General features: G+C 39.5%; 1 protein-coding gene across 1 annotated transcript in view; it reads left to right on the plus strand.

Moving 5' to 3' along the window:
* The window catches only part of LOC124803096 (putative neural-cadherin 2), a 61,641-nt gene extending 43,195 nt beyond the window's left edge, over window positions 1–18,446 (plus strand). Inside the window, exons 6-7 of the mRNA XM_047264251.1 lie at window positions 12,120–12,281; window positions 18,240–18,446. Of these exons, the coding sequence (XP_047120207.1) occupies window positions 12,120–12,281; window positions 18,240–18,334 (257 nt within the window). The 3' untranslated portion in view covers window positions 18,335–18,446. The remainder of the gene's footprint in view (window positions 1–12,119; window positions 12,282–18,239) is intronic.
* Window positions 18,447–25,586: the final 7,140 nt, after the last annotated feature.

Here is a 25,586-nt window from a genome sequence, read left to right on the forward strand (position 1 = left end):
ATTGAGGCACCATCCATGGTTAGCAGCCTCTGGAGGGGACCCTAAGCAGCTGATTGGTGCAATACTACACCATGGTAGTAGCAGCGGAGGTGTAGTAATGTATGGGCTACTAAAGTAAGGATCCCATACTGTGGGGGAATACTTCAGAGGACTATGGATAAGTGTAATGTAGACAGTCTCTTTAGAACATTTGTTGTTCTAAATATTACGCCAACAAAATACTGTCTTTGGGTTCATTTTCCCCACAACATTTTCTATGTGATGGTTCCAATTGAAACTGTTTGTAACTGTAACCTTCAGTATTTGGTTGAATCAATAACCATTCAATTTGTTTGAGTTATTGTGTAACCAGAATTTGATGGAATTTTTTTAGTACTCATGTAGAGGACATCACACTCTTCATTGCTTAAGAACAGTTGCCACTTTTCACACCATGCAGATAACTTGTCTAAATTATTTTGTAATTTGCTTCAAACTTCTGATAGCTTTACTAGATGGTAAGTGACACAACATCTGCAAACATTGTAAGAGTACTGCTCAAATAGTCTCCCAACTCATTTATATAGATGAAGAGGAGCAGAGTGCTTATAATGCTTCTTTGTGGAACCCTGGATATAACTAGTTAACTGCCCTTGAATTGCTATGAACTTCAACATTTCTGACAGGAAATCTCAACTCTAATAGCACACCTGATATGATACTCGATAAGTCAGCTATTTCTTTAGAGGCTGTTCATTATCAATGATGTCAAAAGCCTTCTGGAAACCCTAAAATATGAAATTAACTAGAGACTGTTGTCAACACCACACATTATTTAGCATGAGTAAAGAACCTGTTGTGTTTCACAAGTATGAGATTTTCTGAATCCATACTTGATATACGTCAGTAGATCATTTTCTTTGTGGTATTTTCTAATGTTGAAAAACAGTATATGTTCCAAAATCCTACTACAAATAGATGTTAATGATATGGGTGTATAATTTGGTGCATTACTTCTATTTCCTTTCTTGTGTATTGATGCGACCTGTGCAGCTTTCCAGGTACAAGTCTTTCATGAAGTGAGCAATTGTATACGATTGCAAAATATTGAGCAATTTTATCAGCATACTCTGAAAAGAACGTGATTTCTACACAGTTTGCGCTGTAATACTTTCCTTTATTAAGTGACTTAAGCTGCTTTGCTACACTGAGGATGTTGATATCCAAATTACTCATGCTGGCAGCTATTTAAATTCTGTAATACTTGCTCCATCTTCCATGGTAAAAGAATTTCGCAAAACCATTTTTAGTAACTCTGCTTCAGCAGCATTGTCATAGTAACAGTACCATTGCTGTCAAGCAGTGGAGGTATTGATTGTGTCCTTGGTGATTTTTGTTTTGTGGTCATTAGACCTAATGCATATAAAAGAAATACTGGTCATGAAAGCAAGCATGGTATTGATTGTGTCTTGCCACTGGCAAACATTTCTTATGACCAGAACCTCTTTCAATTTTGCTGATAGATTTAGAGAAGGAGGTCTACTATATTGTCACAAACATTTTCTCTTCATGAGGCTCCTGAACTAATTCTTCTTCTTCTTCAGTAGCGCTATAGCCTTTGGTGAGTCTTGGCTTCTTTAATGATCTTCCTCCACACTTCTTGGTTATTTTCTACTCTTTTCCACCCTTGGACTCCCATATTGGTGAGATCCATTATTATGACATTTACCCATCTTGTTCTAGGTCTCCCTTTTCACCTTTCATCATTTTCTTTGGAATTCTATCCTCTGACATTCTTTCCAAGAGTCCAAGCCATTGTCAAATTTTACTATGTCCTTACATTGTATTAACTCTTGTAATTCGGCATTGTAGCATATTCCCCAGCCTTCTTCCTCACTTATTGTCCCATAGATTGTGTGTAGTATTTTCTGCTCAAAGGTTCTTAGTGTATTTTTATCATGTTCTATCAATGTCCATACCTCTGACCCGTATGTGATAACTGGGTGGACTAGGGAATTATATATCAGCAGTTTTGTTTTTCTTGTAACAAGGCTATTTCTGAAAAGCTGCATATTTGTAAACTAAACTCTGTTTCCTGCTTCTATTCTTTCCCTTATAGCCTTTCCAATACTGTTATCATTTGTTATTAGGGCTCCCAAGTAGTTAAAAGAGGGCACTCCTTTGAAGCATTTCCCATTGATGTTTAGGTTTTTAGGGGTTCTTCTGCCCTTATGTTGTGACATTACTATATGTTTTGTTTTGTTTTCATTTACTATGAGGCCAATTTTTAAGGGTCCTGTTTCCATTGCCCGATATGTTTCTTGGAGTGTATTGATATTTCTTCCTACTATAGCAATGTCATCAGCTTATGCACATATCTGACTAGTTGTGCACATATCTGGCATAAATATGGTGCCTCTTTTGTAGATTTTATTTACTACACTATGAAGGGCTGTATTGAATAGGACAGTGGAGAGACTATCACCTTGCTTCATGCCTTTATTAAAGTCAAAGCTTTCACTTGTTCTCCTAAGGACCTTTACTTTAGCTCTTGTCTCTGTCATTGTCGTTCTAATTAGTCTTAATAGTTTAGCACATATATCAACTTCTTCCAGTATACTATATACACTCCTGGAAATGTGGAAATGGAAAAAAGAACACATTGACACCGGTGTGTCAGACCCACCATACTTGCTCTGGACACTGCGAGAGGGCTGTACAAGCAATGATCACACGCACGGCACAGCGGACACACCAGGAACCGCGGTGTTGGCCGTCGAATGGCGCTAGCTGCGCAGCATTTGTGCACCGCCGCCGTCAGTGTCAGCCAGTTTGCCGTGGCATACGGAGCTCCATCGCAGTCTTTAACACTGGTAGCATGCCGCGACAACGTGGACGTGAACCGTATGTGCAGTTGACGGACTTTGAGCTAGAGCGTGTAGTGGGCATGCGGGAGGCCGGGTGGACGTACCGCCGAATTGCTCAACACGTGGGGCGTGAGGTCTCCACAGTACATCGATGTTGTCGCCAGTGGTCGGCGGAAGGTGCACGTGCCTGTCGACCTGGGACCGGACCGCAGCGACGCACGGATGCACGCCAAGACCGTAGGATCATACGCAGTGCCGTAGGGGACCGCACCGCCACTTCCCAGCAAATTAGGGACACTGTTGCTCCTGGGGTATCGGCGAGGACCATTCGCAACCGTCTCCATGAAGCTGGGCTACGGTCCCGCACACCGTTAGGCCGTCTTCCGCTCACGCCCCAACATCGTGCAGCCCGCCTCCAGTGGTGTCGCGACAGGCGTGAATGGAGGGACGAATGGAGACGTGTCGTCTTCAGCGATGAGAGTCGCTTCTGCCTTGGTGCCAATGATGGTCGTATGCGTGTTTGGCGCCGTGCAGGTGAGCGCCACAATCAGGACTGCATACGACCGAGGCACACAGGGCCAACACCCGGCATCATGGTGTGGGGAGCGATCTCCTACACTGGCCGTACACCACTGGTGATCATCGAGGGGACACTGAATAGTGCACGGTACATCCAAACCGTCATCGAACCCATCGTTCTACCATTCCTAGACCGGCAAGGGAACTTGCTGTTCCAACAGGACAATGCACGTCCGCATGTATCCCGTGCCACCCAACGTGCTCTAGAAGGTGTAAGTCAACTACCCTGGCCAGCAAGATCTCCGGATCTGTCCCCCATTGAGCATGTTTGGGACTGGATGAAGCGTCGTCTCACGCGGTCTGCACGTCCAGCACGAACGCTGGTCCAACTGAGGCGCCAGGTGGAAATGGCATGGCAAGCCGTTCCACAGGACTACATCCAGCATCTCTACGATCGTCTCCATGGGAGAATAGCAGCCTGCATTGCTGCGAAAGGTGGATATACACTGTACTAGTGCCGACATTGTGCATGCTCTGTTGCCTGTGTCTATGTGCCTGTGGTTCTGTCAGTGTGATCATGTGATGTATCTGACCCCAGGAATGTGTCAATAAAGTTTCCCCTTCCTGGGACAATGAATTCACGGTGTTCTTATTTCAATTTCCAGGAGTGTAGTTCTTGCCACTTTATGCTGTGAAAGGCTTGTTTGAAGTCGATGAATAGGAAATGCAGATCTATACCATATTCATAGAACTTTTCTATCATTTGTCTTATCACAAATATTTGATCAGTTGTTCCTCGCTCTGGTTGAAAGCCACACTGATATTCCCCTAGAATGCCTTCTGCACACTTCTGTATCCTTTCATTTAATATACTTGTGAAGATCTTTTAAGCTGTGCATAGGAATGTTATACCTCTATAGTTTTCACATGTTGTTCTGTCCCCTTTCTTATAAATGGGGATCATTATTCCAGTTTTCCAGTTGTCTGGCATAGTTTTTGTTTCCCATATATCTGATATTAGTGTATGCAGTTCCTTTATTACAGCCTCGCCACTACTTTTTGTAGTATTGGGTTTCTTGCGTCATTGGTATCATTGTCTACTTCCAGCTTCACTCTTTCCTGCAGTGCAGCTGTCTCTTCATCTTCTAATCTGATGCTTAGTGTATCTTTGAAATATTCTGCCCATCTTCCCACTATCTGTTCTTCCTCCCTTATCATTTTCCCATATTTACTGGATCAGTCCACTGTTTTTGGCAGGAATCTATTCTTCATTTTGCCTACAGCATGACAGAACTTTCTTATTTCACTCTGTTCCTTTAACTCTTCTAGTTCTTGAAGTTTCTTCTTAGTCCACTCTCTTTTCTTTCTCTTGCACAGCCTGTTAGCTCTTCTCTGTAATTCTCTATATTGTTCCACGTTATTTCTGGTTTCTCTCTGTAGCACTTTTGTTCTTGCACTGTTCTTTCCCTCTATTGGTGACCTGCAATCCTCATCAAACCATTTCTGGGTTCTTCTGTTACTTCTTATTCCTATTACTTCCTCTACAGCATCTTTAATGGCTTTTTCAATCCTGTTCCACCGTTCGTTTACTCCCACTGCGGTCTCTTCATTGCTCAACTTTCTGCTTAGTGTTACTTGATATTTTTTTACTTCATCAGGGATTTTTAGTTTGTCTGTATTCCATTTCATCATCTTTCCTATTCTGTTGCTATTTGTTATTGACAGTTTCTCTCTCAAGACTGATTTTATCACAAAGTGGTCTGAGTCACAGTTTGATCCTCTGCAGCTCCATACATCCATAACTGACATGGAGTGGCATTCAATCACTAAAACATGGTCAATCTGATTGACTACTCCATTGACTGCAGACTTCCAAGTGCCTAGATGGATCCTTTTGTATTGGAAGCATGTACTTTTAATAACGATATTATTTCTTGCTATGAATTGGCATAGTAAGTCTCCATTCTCGTTGTTTTATTCATGTAATGAATATCTTCCATAAACTCCATATGGACGTTCATTCCTCCCTATTTTTGCATTAAAATCTCCTATTACTAGCATCAGGTCATATTTAGGTACTGCGCATTATACTTTTTCCAAGTCTTAATTATATCCCCTTTTTCCTCTGTTGGCACATGTGCATTCACTATTGATATTCCTAAATTTCCCTCTTAGTCTGAATCTGCCCATCCTTTCATTTATGGGTTCAAATTCTAGTAGGCTTTTCCTAACTTTCCTAGTTATTATAAACTGTTTTTCAAGTTGGCCTGATCTTTCTTCTGCTCCACTATATACCATTGAGTACTCAGGTTTATCTATCTGCCCATTCCCTTGCCATCTCATTTCTTGTAACCCTACATCATCATATTTAAATCTTAAAATTTAATTTGTTATTTCTTTCATTTTTCCAGGCTGAAGCATTGTCCTCACATTCCATGATGCTACTGTCAGATCCTTTATCTGTTTCCTTTGCTGGAGACGTGATATATGTTTTCCATCCAGTTTCTGAGGCTTCTGTCGAATTTCCATAATTTTTTTTTTTCTTTTTTTTGCGTATGGGGTTTATTAGCCCCATGCCCAACTCCCAACCTGAGGGACCAGGATTTGTATTAGATTTACCCATCTAGTGAAGATGGCTGCACTACACCTCTAGTGCCCTATTCACTTTGTCTGGCTCCTCAGTCAAGACCATTCCGGCTTTAGGGTGACCCTTCCAGTAGCTATGCTAGACTTCCTTGACTTCAAGGAAGTAAACAGACCCTCCCGCCCGGCAGTGAAGGTGCCTACTACAAGGTGGTGTCCCCTGGGAGGGCCCTGAACTAATTGCTCAAAACAGTTTCTGAGAAAGCATATAGTACAATTTCAGTTGATGTTTTATGTTAACTATCAACTTTAAACATGTATCTTTGCCAGCATAATGAGGGTAAATTGTAGTCTCAGCCAACTGTAATCGTATGAGTTATGAATCTGTTCAAATTGAGACCTAAATTTTTAGTGGACCTTTCAGCAACAACATCATATGGAGTTGGTGAGTGAGGACAGTGGGATAAGGTTGGAGGTAAAAGAAACCCATCATTAATTTGTTTAACTTCTACTCATATTAACTCACAGCAAGAAGTCTCTTAAATTTCACAACAAGGTAAACAATTTGTAAAGCAACAAACACACATCTTCAACTGAATTCAGTCAATCCTTTATGTATACTGTGAAGTCCTGGTTAGAAACTTCAGTTGAAGTTATCACCAACTGTAGCCAGTTTTCATTACCTAAAATGATTTCTGCTTCAGTGTTTTCTAGGAGGGCTTGAAGAGCTGGTTCTTTCCCAACACAGCTACAAGTTTACAACTATAATGCTGACATTTTCTGGGCCCACCCTCATCCTGGGTTTGAGCCATTCCGTTTGCAACTGTACCCCTGTTTGAACTTTTTCTAGACCATTTGACCTAAAAAACCACACAGTCTGATCCACACACCCCCTGCAGTCAATGTAGCAATCTTCTGGTTTTAGTGAACCCATGATCCTGATATCATGGATCCCGATATCTCTCCTCCCTATGACAGAAGTCAAGGAACCTGCAGCCTGCACAGTAACAGCATCACCTGAGCCTCTGATGCAGGCCCTCCAATCAGCTCTGTACCAAGGATTTGCAATTGGCCCTATCTACAATACTGCAGATGGTGAGCTCCATCTTCATCTGGTTTTTTTTAACACTTCAGTTTCAGTCAGAAGCCAGAGCGAACCTCTTCTGATTTGAAGCAACACACATCATTGATACTTGCATGAGCCACTACCTACCTGCAGCTGGCTGCACACTGTGCTTTTTATAGTGTCTGGAAGGACCCATTCCACATGTGGGTTGACTCCCTGTAGTGTGCTCACAGAGTGCACACTGGATTTGTTCCCTTCTTAGCAGTCATATCTGCAAGAGGCTCCACCACATGCCTTACAGTGAAGCTGCATCTGTGAAAGCCCAGACCTTTCAGACTGAGACACTTCCTCTGAAACAAGGCAAGCAATTGCAACTGGTTCGTGATTCTTATCAGCCACAGATAGTGCCCAAAACCTGTTTGTCAGACAAACCAAAGAGGTCTTTTGATTAGTCACCCAGCAAGTCTTTCACTTCCTGCCACACTTTGAAATGACCTCCCACTTGATCCTGGATGAGGGGTTAACCTAAATGTAGGCAGTAATTGGGCCAACCACAGCAATGGAACGATTAGGTGACATGTTGACCATGCTAGACACCCCTTGGATCCCCATGACTGGCTGCACACAGTGATGTTCATTCGCAATGGTCTCAAGCTGCATGGGCAAAGTCACCTCCCAGCACTGCCTGGAGCTGTGAGCGGAGGGACACCAACTCGGCTCACATTTGAACACAGCATTTATAGTCCCTGCTCACAATAAAAAACCAGTGCTGAAGGAGGCATAACTCTGAGCTATATGGTTAATATAAGCAAGTGTATGCCTTGCAAATAGGCAAACACATAAGAAATCAAATATTAAACTACATAAGCACACTGACAAAACTAAATAAGTGACACACTTCTATTTAGTAGCTCATAACATAATTAACAGACAAACATTGCTTGATGCTATTTTAATAGAGACTGCGGTGCTAAAAAAAAAAAAAAATACTTCCAGAATGAATTTTAAAATGTGGTAGAAACATTGATGTTGATGTATTTGCACCTGAGGAAACAATTTTGTTGGTGGTAGAGCAGAGTAAGATTTAGGTAAGATGTAATAATTTTAATTAATATATTTCTGGAAGTTGCGGATACCACCTCATACTTCAACAAAATTGTCCTGGAATACAGTTTCAAACTACAACAGGGAGTGAAATCATACAAAATAAATTAGCACCCCATTTTTAAACTAAACACTATGAGAAATTCTGAACTGAGCTTCCTGGTTAATTTATCATTATGAAGGACCCATTTTAGCTTGTTAGCCTGCTGGATCCCACGGAATTTTACGATTAGTACTAGTCCTTCCTCTTCAACTGCTGTGCATGTGTGTCTGGGGATAATACAGTGCATCACAGTATGTTGTTTGCACTTATCATCATCGTTGACTGTTGTGACCTAGTGTTGCACAGAAGTCACCAAACAAGTTGCCCTGGATGTTTCGAGCTTTGTATGCTAAGCAAATTTGTTGAATGGTCTGAATTACAGACACTTAGAGTAAATAAGAACATTTTTCAGTTAATCATCCCTCAACTGCACAGAACTGCATAGTCTGCAGAACTGCACAGAGCTGTAAATGAAGTACTGTGAATTTCTTTGAAAGAAAATTCCCATGAACATAGACCATGGAAAGTTGGGCAGCTGATAGTATTATATTGCTTAGGTTTAGTTCTTGAAGAATGTTTTACACTTGTGATGCATTGAGTTGTACATAGATTAATATTTAAAAAGAATGGGATCCAAATACCCAGTCAACCATCATGGTTTCTTGTAATTTCCTCATATCAATGATTCCTTAAAAACAGCTTGTTCAATTGAGTTAGCAGTGATCTTAATCTTCACAGGATGTTGAACTGTAGTCTGCCTCCCTTTTGATGTAAAAAACATTACTAACTTCCAGTAAAACATGAATTGTGTTCTGTCATTCTGCAGTTTAGAACTGTATTCTTTGAATGGGCCATACTGGCATTGAAAGCTAAGACTAAAATATTAAAAAATGTATATATATTTTACTTATTTTGCCATATGAGAGATTGTGGTTCACTGCCATTCCATACAATTACTCAGCATTGTCTTTATTCTGAAAACTGCTGTCACCAAACTAATGGTCTCTGTGGACAGAGCAAGTGCTCATCACCTTCAGTCAATGGACCTATTTGGTGATGTAAGACCCCAACAGGGTTGTTATGGGAAAACTCTCAGAACACTGTCATAAGCAGTCATCTTTTGCAATGGTATATGTATACCATTTGTAATCGGTTGGAAGATTCTGAAAATTCACATTGAGAGGGCCGGTAAATTTAAAGACACAACATAATATATTTCTTATGGTTTTGTTACATTTCCTACAGTCATTGTGTTTTTAGCATGACTAGCTCCTGATTTCACACCTTGCTGAAGTTGTGTCCAGTGACTTTGTTAGTTAAATTTTTTGTTGTGTGAATGCAAACTGCCTCTTTGATAAGACTGTCCCAAAAAGAGGAAACACTAGTGAGTAGCTTGCATGCTTGTGGTCCATCCAGTGTCCTGTAGTTCAACAGTTCTCAGCAGTCACTGATTTTTTTGACTGTCCTAACCACTTTCAGTACTGGTATTCTATCTATATGTGGTTTATTAGACAACAACAAAAACAATCAATTATTGATAAAATTATTTAATTTGATAGATACCATATACCACTGAATGTACTTACAAAATTATATCATTGAATAACATATAGTTCAGGAGATTTGAAGTCAAAAACATTTAGATGCATGAAAAACTAGTGCTTGACATGGGACACAGTAAAACTTCAACATCATGCATGATATTTTAGTTTATTACTTCTTTACTACAAACTGTAATGGTAACACACATTGTAGACAGTATCTACATATTCCACTGAATAGACCTGCAAAATTATATTGTTGCACGATACTCAGTTCAGGAGATAAGCATTGAGATGTGTGGAAAGCTAGCTTTTGCTCAAAATGGAGTTCAAATTACCCAGCTTATATTCATCCAGTATTTCGTAATGAGAGCATTTAGTGACTTCCAACAAAATTTAAGCATAATTTTAATTTCTCACTTACTGCTTAAAAGCAAACTGTGTTGCAAATAGATAGTGATGAAGTAATCAATTAAAATGTCACACCTGATGCGGTCTTTTTACTGCATGAACAGTGGAAATGTAGTAAACTTTGTTTTGAGAAGGTGTGAAATTATTTTTAAAGATTGTTAGAAGTTGCTAAGTACTCTAATTCTCAAATACTGGATGAATAAAATCCGGGAATCAGCATGCCATCAATTATGTTGCCTCGAGACTAACAGACAATTTCTAACTATAATTTTGTCTTAGTGTGTTAAATTTTTAACATAATATTATAACTCCTCATGCATGGATTATGGCAGAATTTTGAATATGGTCAATAATTACACAAAATAATTAAAATAAAATTGTTGTTGCCCTTGGAAGCTATTACATAATTAACCTGCAAATGTGACAGTGTGCTGTGCCCCAGGTTTCGGAACAGACATATAGTAATATAGATGCTTTGACTCTTCATGCAACCTTCTGTCCATAATTCAAGCTTGTAACAACCAGTGTGACCAATTACGTACACAGAATTACCAAACAAGCATTTACTAATTCATATCACTGTGTTTTCCTTATTTGAATAAATAATCAGATTATTAAGCAACAAGTAGCATAGAGGTGGAATGAGACATAAAGGAGCATAAACTCCAACCCAGTGTTGCATTACAGAAGGAATTAAGATTTTGCAGAAACATAGCAGATTTATGTGACAGATGACAGTGGTACCATCCACTTATTGCCAAAAAATGGAAAGCTTCAAATCTGACAGCTGACATACTTTATACTCAGTACATTCCATAAAAGGAGTTAGTATTGCTGGCTTGCATAACTTCACTATCAGTTCATTTAAAATACTGGTTATTAGATGAAAAATGGGACTGTGTGTACTATTCAGTGTAAAGGAATAAAGCACAATGTATTTCATGCATTGTTCTTACGACATATTTGAAAATCTCTATACATAGCCATTATTGAAAATTGTTGCTATATTGTACTGTAGTTGTTTACCATGAAAAAACCAAGTACAATGTTGCTACATAACCCTGTTAGCAATAGGTATCTGCTTATTGTGTAACTGTTGTTTTGGATGGTGATGGTACGTGTGTGGCGACAACAGGAGAATCGACACTGTGAAAATAGAGAGCGAAAGAGAGAGAGAGAGAGAGAGAGAGAGAGAGAGAGAGAGAGAGAGAGAGAGGGGGGGGGGGGGGGAGGGGAGGGGGGGGGGCTGCACATGCGTTTTTCTATAGTCATATGCTGAGTAAATGGTTTCTCATTGGCAGGTTCAGAAGAAAGGAACATTTATATATTTATTCATCCTTCAATCACTTTGGGGAATTGGATACATCAGGATACGCATGTATGGTACACAATTTTTCAGGTGTAAGAGAGATTAAGAGTTCACATCGTATAAAAAAATTAAACACATTCCTACACAAAGCAGTAGCAGACACAGTTAAGAAAAATATACCCAATTGTGTTTACATACAGTAACCAGCACATCATCTTAATTTTATTCATGTGGAATCTGCAGAAGAATCTTTTACTTAAGAATTTTGTACACTTGTATCTAAGAACTAATTTACACTGTTACATTTACATTTAAGAACTCCTTTACACTGTAACAACATGCTAAGACCAGGTGACCATTTTAATTTTTGTTTGAAAGCAGACAATGTTTTTAAGTTCCTTATATTGCTAGGAAGTTTGTTATAGAATATACATCTAGCTGTTTTAGATGCTTTGTCACTTAACTTGTTTCTGTCTGTATACATGTGGTACTTATCTTTACATCTAGTGCTGCAATTATGTATATTTCTGTTCATTAAAGCTGTGCAGTTTATTTGTAAGAGTGTAAATGCTTTATACATGAGGGAGAGTTTATAATACTATTGTTAATAAATCTTCATTCATTGCAGTATGTTCCATTTTACATTACATATACTTCTACCAGTATTCATTGTTTTAAATTGTACATGCATTTACAGATGTGCACCTTGAATCCATTGTAATAGGAAGAGCATCTACATTAGAAAAATGCAAAAAAGAGGCTGATATAGATTTGATTGCACATACAGCAGAAGACTGTAAGGTGTATGCATACGAGGGGGAAGTATCTGCTGCACCGTCAATTTCATCCCCAGCATCAGGTTAGTGTACCATTTTTCTGTAGTTACATTTGTCACCATAGAACACTCATTGTAATCATTATGTTTTATGCAGTGGATCCTTGTGTTTAGATACCCATACAAAAATAAACCATATATCACAAACTTTTAAAAATAATGTCCTTTTTTTCAAAGGATAAGCCTGATATTATGAAAGGATAGATTACTACTCACTGTAAAGATGACATATTGAGTTGCAAACAGGCATGATGAAAAGATTGTTACAAATGAGCATTTGGCTAGAGACTTCTTCAGAAAAGAGAATGGTACACACATTCACATAAGCAAGCATGCCTCACACACACATAACTATTACCCCTGACTGCTCTGGCCAGACTGGAACAGAAACACATTGAACAGAAGCAGCAATCCAGAACAGTGTGGGGGAGGATAGTAGGATAGGGGTGGGAGGTGGGAGAAGGGGAATCAGCACTGCCTGGCAGACCATGCAGGGGCTAGAGGTGCCAGGACAGGGCTGGCTGGCACAGCTTTGGGAGGCTGTGGGCAAGGGAGAGGCGAGGGAAAAACGAGGAGCAGAAAAGAGAGGAGCAACAAAGGGGAAAAGACCAGTGGACGCGCCAGCAGAGAGGAGCGCACAGTGAGAGTGAGTGGAGGTGAATTGTGACGAGATGACAAGACAGAGGGAGCGAAAGCAGTTGGGTGGAGCATATAGTGACAGTATGTTACCACAGGTCGCAACCTGGAATTTCCATTGTTTGGATTTGTCAAGATGTTAATTTTTATAATTTGAATTAAAATCCCTGCTTGTTTGAGGTAGTCTCTTTGTACAGACATTCAGTGTGGAAGTAACTCAAAATGTTAAGATGCAAGAGGTTACTTCACAATGCATCTGTTGTGTAACTGATGAATGTTCTAAATGAACTGCACACGACTGCTTGAATTCAAATGTGAAATACTCTTTCCTAGAACTATCCATTCCCTCTGTAGCCCAAAATTTCAGCAATCAATGCAAAAACGTAAACCTACAAGCCAATATAAAGTTTTGTGTGTATATTTTACATTTTACCTTTCCATTCTAGTTTCCGTAAAACTGTCACAAACATTATATATTGTTATATAAATATTGCAAAATACTTATTTCACCTACCTACCTTTACAAGAGCAAAGAGGTAATTTCTTATCCTTCCAGGAAATATTTTATTTTTTTGGTCTCAACTGGACTTATTTTTGATGTTTCCCCCTATTAGGTCAATTTGCTTTGTTCAGTGATTTTCCACTGAGTAATGATATTTCATTCATGAATTTCAGTTCTGTAAAGTCTGCAAAAATACCCATCTTTGGCTGTCATAACTTCTACACTGCACTCAAAATGTGTTCCAACCAATTTCTTTAGATGTAGGAATCAGAGCGTGTAAAAACAGGTAACTTGGATTAATGATCCATTTTATTTTTTTGGTCACAACTGGACTTATTTCTTATGTTGCCCCCTATTAGGTCAGTTTGCTTTGTTCAGTGATTTTCCACTGAGTAATGATATTTCATTCATGAATTTCAATTATGTAAAGTCGCAAAAATACCCATCTTTGGCTGTCATAACTTCTACACTGCACTCAAAATGTATTCCAACCAATTTCTTTAGATATGGGAATCAAAGCATGTAAAAACAGGTGAATTAGATTAATGATCCAGCAGTTTGTGCTTAATATTCACCACAATCACACTGGGAAAACTATTTTATGAGAAGTTGCATTGTTCTAATTAAAGACACTGTTTTCCTTTGCAATCCATACTTCTTCTCAAATATTCTCCATCCATTTGGTCCGAAAAACATGCATGGTATTTATTATTACTGTTTGAGTCCTTGCAATGTGATCTGTCGGAAAAATCCTTTTTACATCCAAAATAAAACTGTCTGGCATATGAAATGAATTTCACAGGACCCTTCCACCCAGTGTTTCAAGTACAGTTTCATTTTCTTGTGCTGTGATGGACCCATTTCATATACACTGAAAAAAATTTTATTTTTTTCATCTGGATTATGTTGTGGGATGTTCTTTCAGCTTCTTCAGCAGAGGAATGGCCAAGCTTGAATCAGCAACAAATTTTGAACTGTTGAACAGGAAGAAACAAAATCCACCAACTGTGGATGGATATCATTGGCAATAAATAGCATTAAAATGATTGTTTTACAATGGCAGTATGTACCAGTTGATTAATTTCAGCAAAACACACAGCAACAGACTATTTAAAAATTAATTCAAATAAAACTTTGCTTTGGACAGTTTTGATATCTGACTTACATTATTGTACAATTCCTATCAACATAAAAAGGAAATTTAACGAAACAATGGAAAATCCAGGATGGAATGTAACAATATTATGAGAAGGAAAGTTGCTACTCACCATATAGCAGAGATGCTGAGTCGCAGATAGGCACAACAAAAAGATTTTCACACTTAAAGCTTTCGGCCAATGGCCTTTATCAACAATAGACACACATACGCACACACAAGACTGCAGTCTCAGGCAACTGAAATCACACTGCGAGCTGCAGCACCAGTGCATGATGGGAGTGGCGACTGAGTGGGGGAAAGGATGAGGCTGGGGTGGAGAGGGGGAGGGATAGTATGGTGGGGAAGGCAGGCAGTGAAGCACTGCAGATTGGGTGGTGGGCAGGAGAGAGGTGGAGGTGGGGGGGGGGGGGAAGTAGCAGAAAAGAAGAGAAATAGAGAAATAATTAAAAAATTATATAATAAAATAAATAAAATAGACTGGGAGTGGTGGTGGAATGATGACTGTGTAATGCTGGAATGGAAGTAGGGAAGGGGCTGGATAGATGAGGACAGCGACTAATGAGGGTTGAGGCCAGGAGGGTTACGGGAATGTAGGATGTATTGCAGGAAAAGTTAGCACCTGTGCAATTCAGAAAAGCTGCTGTTGGTGGGAAGGATCCATATGGCACAGGCTGTGAAGCAGTCATTGAAATGAAGGATGGCATGTTTTGCACCGTGCTCAGCAACAGGGTGATCTGCTTGTTTCTTGGCCACAGTTTGTCGATGGCCATTCATGCAGACAGACAGCTTGTTGGTTGTCATGCCTACATAGAATGCAGCACAGTGGTTGCAGCTTAGTTTGTAGACCAGATGACTGGTTTTGCAGGTAGCCCTGCCTTTGATGGGATAGATGTTGGTGACTGGACTGGAGTAGGTGGTGGTGAGAGGATGTACGGGACAGGTCTTGCATCTATGTCTATTACAGGGGTATGAGCCATGATGTAAGGGATTGGGAGCAGGGGTTGTATAAGAATGGAGTATATTGTGTAGGTTCGGTGGATGGCAGAACACCACAGCGGGAGGGGTGGGGAGGATAGTGGGCAGGACATATCTCATTTCAGGACATGACGAGAGGTAATCGAAACCCTGGTGGAGAATGTCATTCAGTTGCTAGAGTCCTGGGTGGTAGTGAATTATGAGGGGACTGCTCCTTTGTAGCTGGATGGTGGGGCTTTGGGAGGTGGTGGGAGACTGGAAAGGTAAGGCATGAGAGATTTGTTTTTAATTACGGTCAGTGAAGGTTTCAGTGAGACCCTCGGTATATTTCGAGACTGGACTGCTCATCACTCCAGATGCGACGACCATGGATGGCTAGGTTGTACTGAAAGGACTTCTTTGTATGAAATGGGTGGCCGCTGTCGAAGTGGAGGTATTGCTGGTGGTTAGTAGGTTTGATATGGATATTTGGAGGTCAACACCTTGGTCTGTTGGGCGATGGGAAAGCTAGTGTTCAATAGTGGTAAGGCCATTGGCATTAGGAATGTTAGTGTACAGGGAAGTGCCCCCACTGAGAGAATCTCTGCTCTCGTAGACCAACATCTTCAACCTATTACCCGGAACCTAACCTCCTATATAAAATATACCAAACATTACCTCCACCGACTCTCCACAGTTCCTGTCCCTTTACCACATTGTGCTCTGCTCATCACTACTGATGCCACCTCTCTGTACACTAACGTTCCTAATGCCCATGGACTTGCCACTATTGAACACTACCTTTCCCAATGTCTGATGGATTCCAAACCAACAACCTCCTTCCTAGTCACTATGAACTATATCCTCATCCACAAGTACTTCTCCTTTGAAGGCATTACCTACAAACAAATCTGGGGTACGGCTATGGGCACTCGCATTGCAACATCCTATGCCAACCTATTCATGGGCCATATAGAGGAATCCTTCCTAAACACACACAATCCTAAACCCCTCACCTGGTGCAGATTCATTGATGACATCTTTGCTATCTGGATTGAATGAGAGGACACCCTATCCACATTCCTCCAGAACCTCAACAACTTCACCCCCATTTGTTTCACCTGGTCCTACTCAACCAGCAATACCGCCACTTTAACACCTGCCACCCATTCCGTACCAGGAGGTCCCTTCCGTACAGCTTAGAGACCCATGGTCATCACATCTGCAGTGACAACCAGTCCCTCTCAAAATATACCTAGTGTCTCACTGAAGCTTTCATTGACCATAATTATCCTCCGAACCTTGTACAAAAGCAAACCTCCCATGCATTATCTTTCCCGTCTCCCACCACCTCCCAAAGCCCCGTCATCCGGCCACAGAGAAGCAGTCCCCTCATAACTCAGTACACCCAGGACTCTAGTAACTGAATTACATTCTCCACTAGGGTTTCGATTACCTCTTGTCATGCCCTGAAATGAGAAATGTCCTGCCCACTATCCTTCCCACCCCTCCCACAGTGGTATTCCACCATCCACTGAACCGACACAATATACTTGTCCATCCTTACACAACCCCTGCTCCCAATCCCGTACCACATGGCCCATACCCTGGTAATAGATGTAGGTGTAAGACCCGTCCCATACATCCTCCCATTCTATGTAGGCATGACAACCAACAAGCTGTCTGTCTGGATGAATGGTCACCGACAAACTGTGGCCAAGAAACAAGTGGACCACCCTGTTGCTGAAAATACTGCCAAACATGATATCCTTCATTTCAATGACTGCTTCACAGCCTGTGCCATATGGATCCTTCCCACCAACACCAGCTTTTCTGAATTACGCAGGTGGGAACTTCCCCTGCAATACATCCTACACTCCTGTAACCCTCCTGGCCTCAACCTTCATTAGTTGCTGTCCTCACCCATCTAGCCCCCTTCCCTGCTCCCATTCCAGCACTACACATCCGTCATTCCACCACCACAATCAGTCTTTTTTTTTATTTTTTTTTTATTTGATTTTATTATTTTTTTTTTTTTATTTGTTTCTCTCCTTTTCTGCTACTTTCGCACCACCTCTCCCCTGCCCGCTGCCCAACCCGCAGCACTTCACTATCCGCCATCCCCACCATACTATCCCTCTCCCTCCCCACCCCAGCTTATTCCTTTCCCCTCCCAGTTACCACTCCCATCATTACAGACGCAGTGTGTATTCAGGTTTCAGTTGCCTGAGACTGCAGTCGTGTGTGTGAGTTGCATTTGCGTCAATTGTTGACAAAGGCCATTGGCCAAAAGCTTTAAGTGTGAAAATCTTTTTGTTGTACCTATCTGTGACTCAGCATCTCTGCTGTATGGTGAGTACCAACTTTCCTTCTCATAATATTGATAAAAAAGGAATTTTTTTATATCATTGCCACAGAGATGTCAAACTGAAAAATTTATTTTCGTCCTAGTACAAACATTGTTGCATTACTACAATTTATGTCTCATCTCTGTAATCTCAGGTTTTCATATTTTGCTCCTTTAGATGTTTCTTGTTCCATCCTCCGTTGATGTAATAGCAAAATACCATTTGAGGTTTCACATATGATACCGACACTTAGTATTTGTAGCTTGTTTATTTTTACATCTATTGCTCACTTGGCTCTTTTAAGTTTACTCTTGATTGCCAATGCTCTTTGTATTCCTTCTACATGAATAATCCATTAATGAGAACAATTTTTATCTTTCCAGTTTCTTGTGCTGAAAGCCAGACTACTGGTGTGTGCGTAAACTGGGGTCCTCAGTTTGCCACTCGGATTGAATCAGAAGGACATACAGATGTTTGAAATGTTGTACCAGATATAAATAATTCCTTGTGGCTGTGAAACTAAACAGTTGTTTGTACTCTTATATGTACAGACACTTGACCTGTTCACCAGGTGCAGAAAAGTGATTCTATTTTTTACAATGTATTTTTATGAATCTGTTGGATGATTCATGGACATAGATTTTTCTAAAGAATTTGTACATATCTGAACATATTCTTTTTGTAACAATGTTATTTTTTATCTTTAATATTTGTTGTAATTGTTGCTCATAAAATGTATTTCTGGATATGTGGAACATAAAACAAAGAATAAGAGTGTTATGTGTAAAATCATTAGTGTTATAAATGAAATGCATTTATGACAGACTGATTTTTGCAAAACCATAAGTAAGTCTACAAAACACAAAATTCTGCCATATATTAGGCTATGGTAAACCCGTTACACATGAATGTGTAGTAACATATTAATGGAAAATGTTGTTGAAGCTCCATGTATAAATTCATCAAAGAAAGATAAAGTATCACTGATCTCTTATTCCACTTTGAACCTCAGACTATTGGGTCAGCTGCTCAGCAAATCAAAACATCTTCATTTGTCATTCACACTATGAGATCAAAGTCTCATGCAAATCAATAAAAACAAACTGAACGAAGCCTATAAATGATCTCTCATTTTATAACATCAGGAAGACTTGAAAATTATAACATGTAAAAGGTGTGTCCTTCATCACCAACTAGGTTGAAATCATACATCATCATGTGTATGGGAAATGTAAATGATCAGATGGACATAGCAGCAGCTTCATCAAAACAGGAGGTTTGTTCTTATTATGTAAAAGCTATACAGCAAGCTGAAGAACTAACAGTTTTATCAATACTGGTGTCGTACTGCAGTGGACAATATCCAGACACCCTTGAATAGGGCTGAAATAAACACATGCACAAAGTCAGATGTTTCATTTGTTGTTTAGTGCTATATATGAGCTATGGGTTAAAGATGTAACATAATTTGAGCTGCTGAGCAAATGTCACAAACAACAGTCACCGATCCTCGAGCTTTGGCAGAAACACAGCATTTGCTTCACAATAACTGTTGTGTTGAACTAAAATGTTGATCTTTGCTTAGAATGTACTTTTATATTAGTTTCACTGACCAGCATCCAAAGATTTTTGGCCATAACTAGGGAAGTGAGCAAACCATAACACTGCATATACTTTTCCTCAGTCACGTTTTAGTGTAGTGAGTTAAGTTGTTTTAATTGGTTTTTCAGTTTTACAAATTTTTGCAGGATTTTTATTTATGTCACTTGCAGGAGATGAAAGACTTGCAAAATAAATAAATCTATCACTTTGTAAAAAGTTTTTAGTAGTTCAAACGAAGTTAACTGTCACTTATTTCTAGAACAAATGTCTCAAATTATTCTTTCTGAATGATAACCTTGAAATGGAACAGGATATGGAGAGAAATTGGCAATAGCCTTTTCTAAGGAACCTGCCTTGCATTCACCTTAATGAATTTGGGGAAAAAGTGGTAAACTTAATATGAATGGATGGACAGAGTTTTAAACTCAGGAGTCCTGAAAATGAGTCTACTGTCTTACATCGGCACCACCTCAAACTTCATTTGCAGGCTTCTGGTTTCCATGCATGGCACACTCTGTTGTGTTGTATGACATATTTTTTTAATTTTCATTTAATTTAGTAATCATTGTTTGTAGACTTGATCTAATCTATGAACTGAAAATATTTAATTTCTTAACAGATCTCTCCTTCCACTGAAGAATATTCATGAAAATTTTCTACGTCATTCAACAAAGATGTGTTCTCCTATTTAAAAGAAAGTGACTTCTGAATCAGTGTTTACTCATCATCTCATTTATGAACATCCCTATATATGAAAGCACACGAATTCAGCTATGATAAAATATTCTAGCATTAAAAGCATTTTGTAAGACAGTAGGAATAATATTCTTATGACTGTGAGAAGCAGGACAGATCATCATCTCATTCATCATTTACTTAGGAAGAGACATGTGCGAAATAACATAAAATGTTCAATCATAAGTACATACCTTGGGGCTTGCAGGAGTTGGGTGAGGTGGGGGACAGGAGGGAACACCTTAAACTGAAAACTGAACCCAGTTAAGTTTGAGGCTTGTAAATTTGCCATCAGTATGTAATTTGCATCAATGTCCAAGGTTCATTCAACACCATTATCCTTTATATCAGGAAGTCAAACTCTAGTCACACATTTGTGCATAATTAGAAGTATTTATTTAATATTAACTTCACTTGTGAACAAATAAATTACATGCAATCTTTAGTCAACAAACTCCTTCTTGAAACTTCCTGGCAGATCAGGCGCAGCACACAAGTTTAATTTTCCAGAAAGTTTCAAGACAGTACACATTACCTGCAAGATGCAAAGAATTGCATCATTAATAGTTGCCTAAATAGCTCTTTTGTTCTTGTGAATGTTCTGCAGAAGAATTAAATTTATTTAATGTAACGTGAAAGTAATCAGGGCTTATTACATCTGCTTCACTGCATAATAGACACCAAAATAATTTTCTTGGTATGAATTAACTTCAGTAGCTTCTTTGTCCTTAAAGATTTCTGCTTACCCAGGTTGTTCACAAAGCCTCTTCAAATCTTCTCTTTTCACTCACAGCCTGTTGTTCAACATTTCCTGCCACTGTAGTTCTCTTCAATACAGATCATACTTTGCCTCGTCCCACCATCTTATTCGTGGTCTTCCAATTGGTCTTCTTCCATATTTTATCCATTCCAGAGCTCTTCTCCGTAGTCTTTGTTTTTCTATTCTTTTAATGTGGCCCAAACCATTTCAGCTAGTTTCTTTGCATAGTTTCTTTTAGGTGACTGATCTGAAACATGTTTCATGTTGTTTTATTTCTTAACCTGTCCCTTTCCATCTCACCCAGGATCCTACATAAAGAGTGCATCTCTGTCACTTGTTTTCTACTTAGATCTTTCTCTGGCCAGGTCCAACATTCTGATCCTTAGGTCGAAACTATCAAATAACATTATTTACAGTGTAGAAAAAAATATATTGCTACTTACTGTAAAGATGACACATTAAGCTGCAGTCTTGTGTTAAAAGTTTAACCAGAATCCAAGATAAAATATCATGAACCTTCCCAAGTTTTTCCACAATTTCGGCACTGCAGCACCAAGTGGCTCACATGTACAACATAAATACACTATCTCACATAAACTCAGCTCACACACACATGACTGCAGTCTAAGGCAGCTGCAGCTGTAACTGGAGTTTCTATTGTAAGGTAACATTATTTGTGTGTCATTATCTTTGCTTTGGGAGATGTTTTCCAATTTTTAATTGTGTATGACATGAAATAATAAGATTTTCACCAATTTTCTACCCTCTCTGAAATTTTTCCATGATGTTTATTTCCCTGGTTAGCTGACTTCCTAGATACTTGAAAGCATCTACTGCAGTCAGCCCTACCAAATAGTGATGGGTAAACAATGAACCATACTGATATGAGGAAGTGTGTGTCAGGCACTGAAAATCTAGTGCACAACAAAATACTAATGCAAAGATTCATGATAGGTCTAGCAAGCCAGTATCATACTCCCTTTCAACAATCAAACTATTCTCGGACCAAACTTCAGTGACTACTCAGCCTTAATGATGAACTCATTGGCTAGCTGAAGTAACATTGTTAATCAACATTCAAGTGATTGCCTTTATTGTGGTTAGTTGTTGTTGTTGTGGTCTTCAGTCCTGAGACTGGTTTGATGCAGCTCTCCATGCTACTCTATCCTGTGCAAGTTTCTTCATCTCCCAGTACCTACTGCAACCTGCATCCTTCTGAATCTGCTTAGTGTATTCATCTCTTGGTCTCCCTCTATGATTTTTACCCTCCACGCTGCCCTCCAATACTAAATTGGTGATCCCTCGATGTCCCAGAACATGTCCTACCAACCAATCCCTTCTTCTAGTTAAGTTGTGCCACAAGCTCCTCTTCTCCCCAATCCTATTCAATACCTCCTCATTAGTTATGTGATCTACCCATCTAATCTTCAGCATTCTTCTGTAGCACCACATTTTGAAAGCTTCTATTCTCTTCTTGTCTAAACTATTTATCGTCCACGTTTCACTTCCATACATGGCTACACTCCACACAAATACTTTCAGAAACGACTTCCTGACACTTAAATCTACACTTGATGTTAACAAATTTTTCTTCTTCACAAATGCTTTCCTTGCCATTGCCAGTCTACATTTTATATCCTCTCTACTTTGACCATCATCAGTTATTTTGCTCCCCAAATAGCAAAATTCCTTGACTACTTTAAGTGTCTCATTTCCTAATCTAATTCCCTCAGCATCACCCAACTTAATTAGACTACATTCCATTATCCTAGTTTTGCTTTTGTTGATGTTTATCTTATATCCTCCTTTCAAGACACTGTCCATCCTGTTCAACTGCCCTTCCAAGTCCTTTGCTGTCTCTGACAGAACTACAATGTCATCGGCGAACCTCAATGTTTTTATTTCGTGTCCATGGATTTTAATTCCTACTCCGAAATTTTCTTTTGTTTCCTTTATTGCTTGCTCAATATACAGATTGAATAACATCGGGGATAGGCTACAACCCTGTCTCACTCCCTTTCCAACCACTGCTTCCCTTTCATACCCCTCGACTCTTATAACTGCCATCTGGTTTCTGTACAAATTGTAAATAGCCTTTCGCTCCCTGTATTTTACCCCTGCCACCTTCAGAATTTGAAAGAGAGTATTCCAGTCAACATTGTCAAAAGCTTTCTCTAAGTCTACAAATGCTAGAAACGTAGGTTTGCCTTTCCTTAATCTTTCTTCAAAAATAAGTCGTAGGGTCTGTATTGCCTCACGAGTTCCAACATTTCTACGGAATCCAAACTGATCTTCCCCGAGGTCGGCTTCTATCAGTATTTCCATTCGTCTGTAAAGAATTCGCGTTAGTATTTTGCAGCTGTGACTTATTAAACTGATAGTTCGGTGATTTTCACATCTGTCAACACCTGCTTTCTTTGGGATTGGAATTATTATATTCTTTGTTTAGAACTGGGTTTCCATCTTAGCTCTTGATATTCATGCAAGTGGTTCTCTTTTCTCCAAAGGTCTCTTTAATTTTCGTGTAGGCAGTATCTATCTTACCCCTAGTAAGATAAGCCTCTACGTCCTTACATTCGTCCTCTAGCCATCCCTGCTCAGCCATTTTGCACTTCCTGTCGACCTCATTTTTGAGATGTTTGTATTCCTTTTTGCCTGCTTCATTTACTGCATTTTTGTGTTTTCTCCTTCCATCAATTAAATTCAGTATCTCTTTTGTTACCCAAGGATTTCTATTAGCCCTTGTCTTTTTACCTACTTTATCCTCTGCTGCATTCACTATTTCATCCCTCAAAGCTACCCATTCTTCTTCTACTGTATTTCTTTCCCCCATTCTTGTCAATAATTCCCTAATTCTCTTCCTGAAACTCTCTACAACCTCTGGTTCTGTCAGTTTATCCAGGTCTCATTTCCTTAAATTCCCACCTTTTTGCAGTTTCTTTAGTTTTAATCTACAGTTCATAACCAATAGATTGTGGTCAGAGTCCACATCTGCCCCTGGAAATGTCTTACAATTTAAAACCTGGTTCCTAAATCTCTGTCTTACCATTATATAATCTATCTGAAACCTGTCACTACCTCCAGGCTTCTCCCATGTATACATACACTAATAAGTCAGATTCATCACGAAGACTGCTCTCTGTGACACTGGACTCCACCTGTTGGCATTAAGGGCAAATGACATGGTAACAGAAGCATCTAAGCAAAGCAGACAAGGACGGAAGGTCACTCTTATGAAGATATGGACTGCAAATGGGGAAATCCATTCAGATAAGTGAATCTGACAAAGGTTAAATAATTATTATGCAGAGCCTGTGAATGAGTATCTTGAAAACGGCAAAGGTGGTTGAATGTTCACTTGCTACTGTCGTTAGCATCCACGGAAAGATGTAGGACAGAGAAACTACCACTAGGCACTAAATGGTTGAATGTACATGACTCTTCACAGAATAAGGCGTTCAGAGGTTTGTCAGCTGTGTGAAGTAGGCATCCCCACCAAAAGAGCACAATGCTGGTGCACGCACAAGTGTTTCAGAGCACACCGTTCATCATACATTGTTCAACATGGAGCTCCACAGCAGACCATCCCCATGTGTTGACATGTTGACCCAATGACATTGTCAATTATGATTTCAGTGGGCAAAAGACCATTGGGATTGGACTGTTGATCAATGGAAATGTGTCAGCTCTTTGACTGAATCACATTTTTGCTGCACTAGGTCAATGGTTATCTAGACAAACACCGTCATCAAGGTGAAAGGTGGCTCGAAGCATGCAGCAAACCATGGACGCAGGAAGATGGGAGCAGTATTAAGCTATGGGATACATTCTTTTGCACTTACATGGGATCCGTGTCTGTAATCAAAGACACGCTGACTGCTGCAAAACCCCTGCACCCCTTCATGCTTGATCTCTCCCCCGATGGCATGTCATCTTTCAGCAGTATAATTGTTAATGTTTCAGAGCCAAAACCACGCTACAGGGATTTGAGGAGCTTTATAGTGGACTCTTGTTCATGTCTCGGCAACCAAATTTGCCTGACGTAAATCCTATGGAACCCATCTGGGTTGCTATCATGTGCCATCACCATGTACGCAAATCAGTGGCCCATTATTTATGCAAATTATATGACCTGTGCGTAGACATGTAATGCCACCTACCTCCACAAAACTACCAATAAACTATCAGATCAGTGACATATTTCTTTCTCAAGCCAGAAAAATGAACCATTAAGCAGTGGTCATAATGTTTGGCTCATATGTTTGTATATTAGGAGAAAAACAGTTAGTTTGAAAAAGGCTGTTACTCGTCTTGTATTATTCAGTTGCTGTTTTTATCAACTACTTCAAAGTATTTATGTACTGTAACTTTATACAGATCACTATCAAATGTCTATACACTATACACATCAATATATGTTTAATATTAATGCTGTTTTTTTGTTGATTTTGTGTCCCTGCATTCGAATATTCTGACAAATTGTAGGAGTTTTGGCTAATGACGCACTGTAATTTTTTTAAATTTTTGAATATCTGAGTTTTTCAGTTTCCTGCCAGATGTCTGCTGGTCATCTGTTACAGATCTTAGCACCAGAATATCAAAACTCTATTCTGGACCCTAGAGGGAGATGCAT

This window comes from Schistocerca piceifrons, chromosome 6 (assembly GCF_021461385.2).
Source record: "Schistocerca piceifrons isolate TAMUIC-IGC-003096 chromosome 6, iqSchPice1.1, whole genome shotgun sequence".
In the NCBI taxonomy this organism is placed as follows: domain Eukaryota; kingdom Metazoa; phylum Arthropoda; class Insecta; order Orthoptera; family Acrididae; genus Schistocerca; species Schistocerca piceifrons.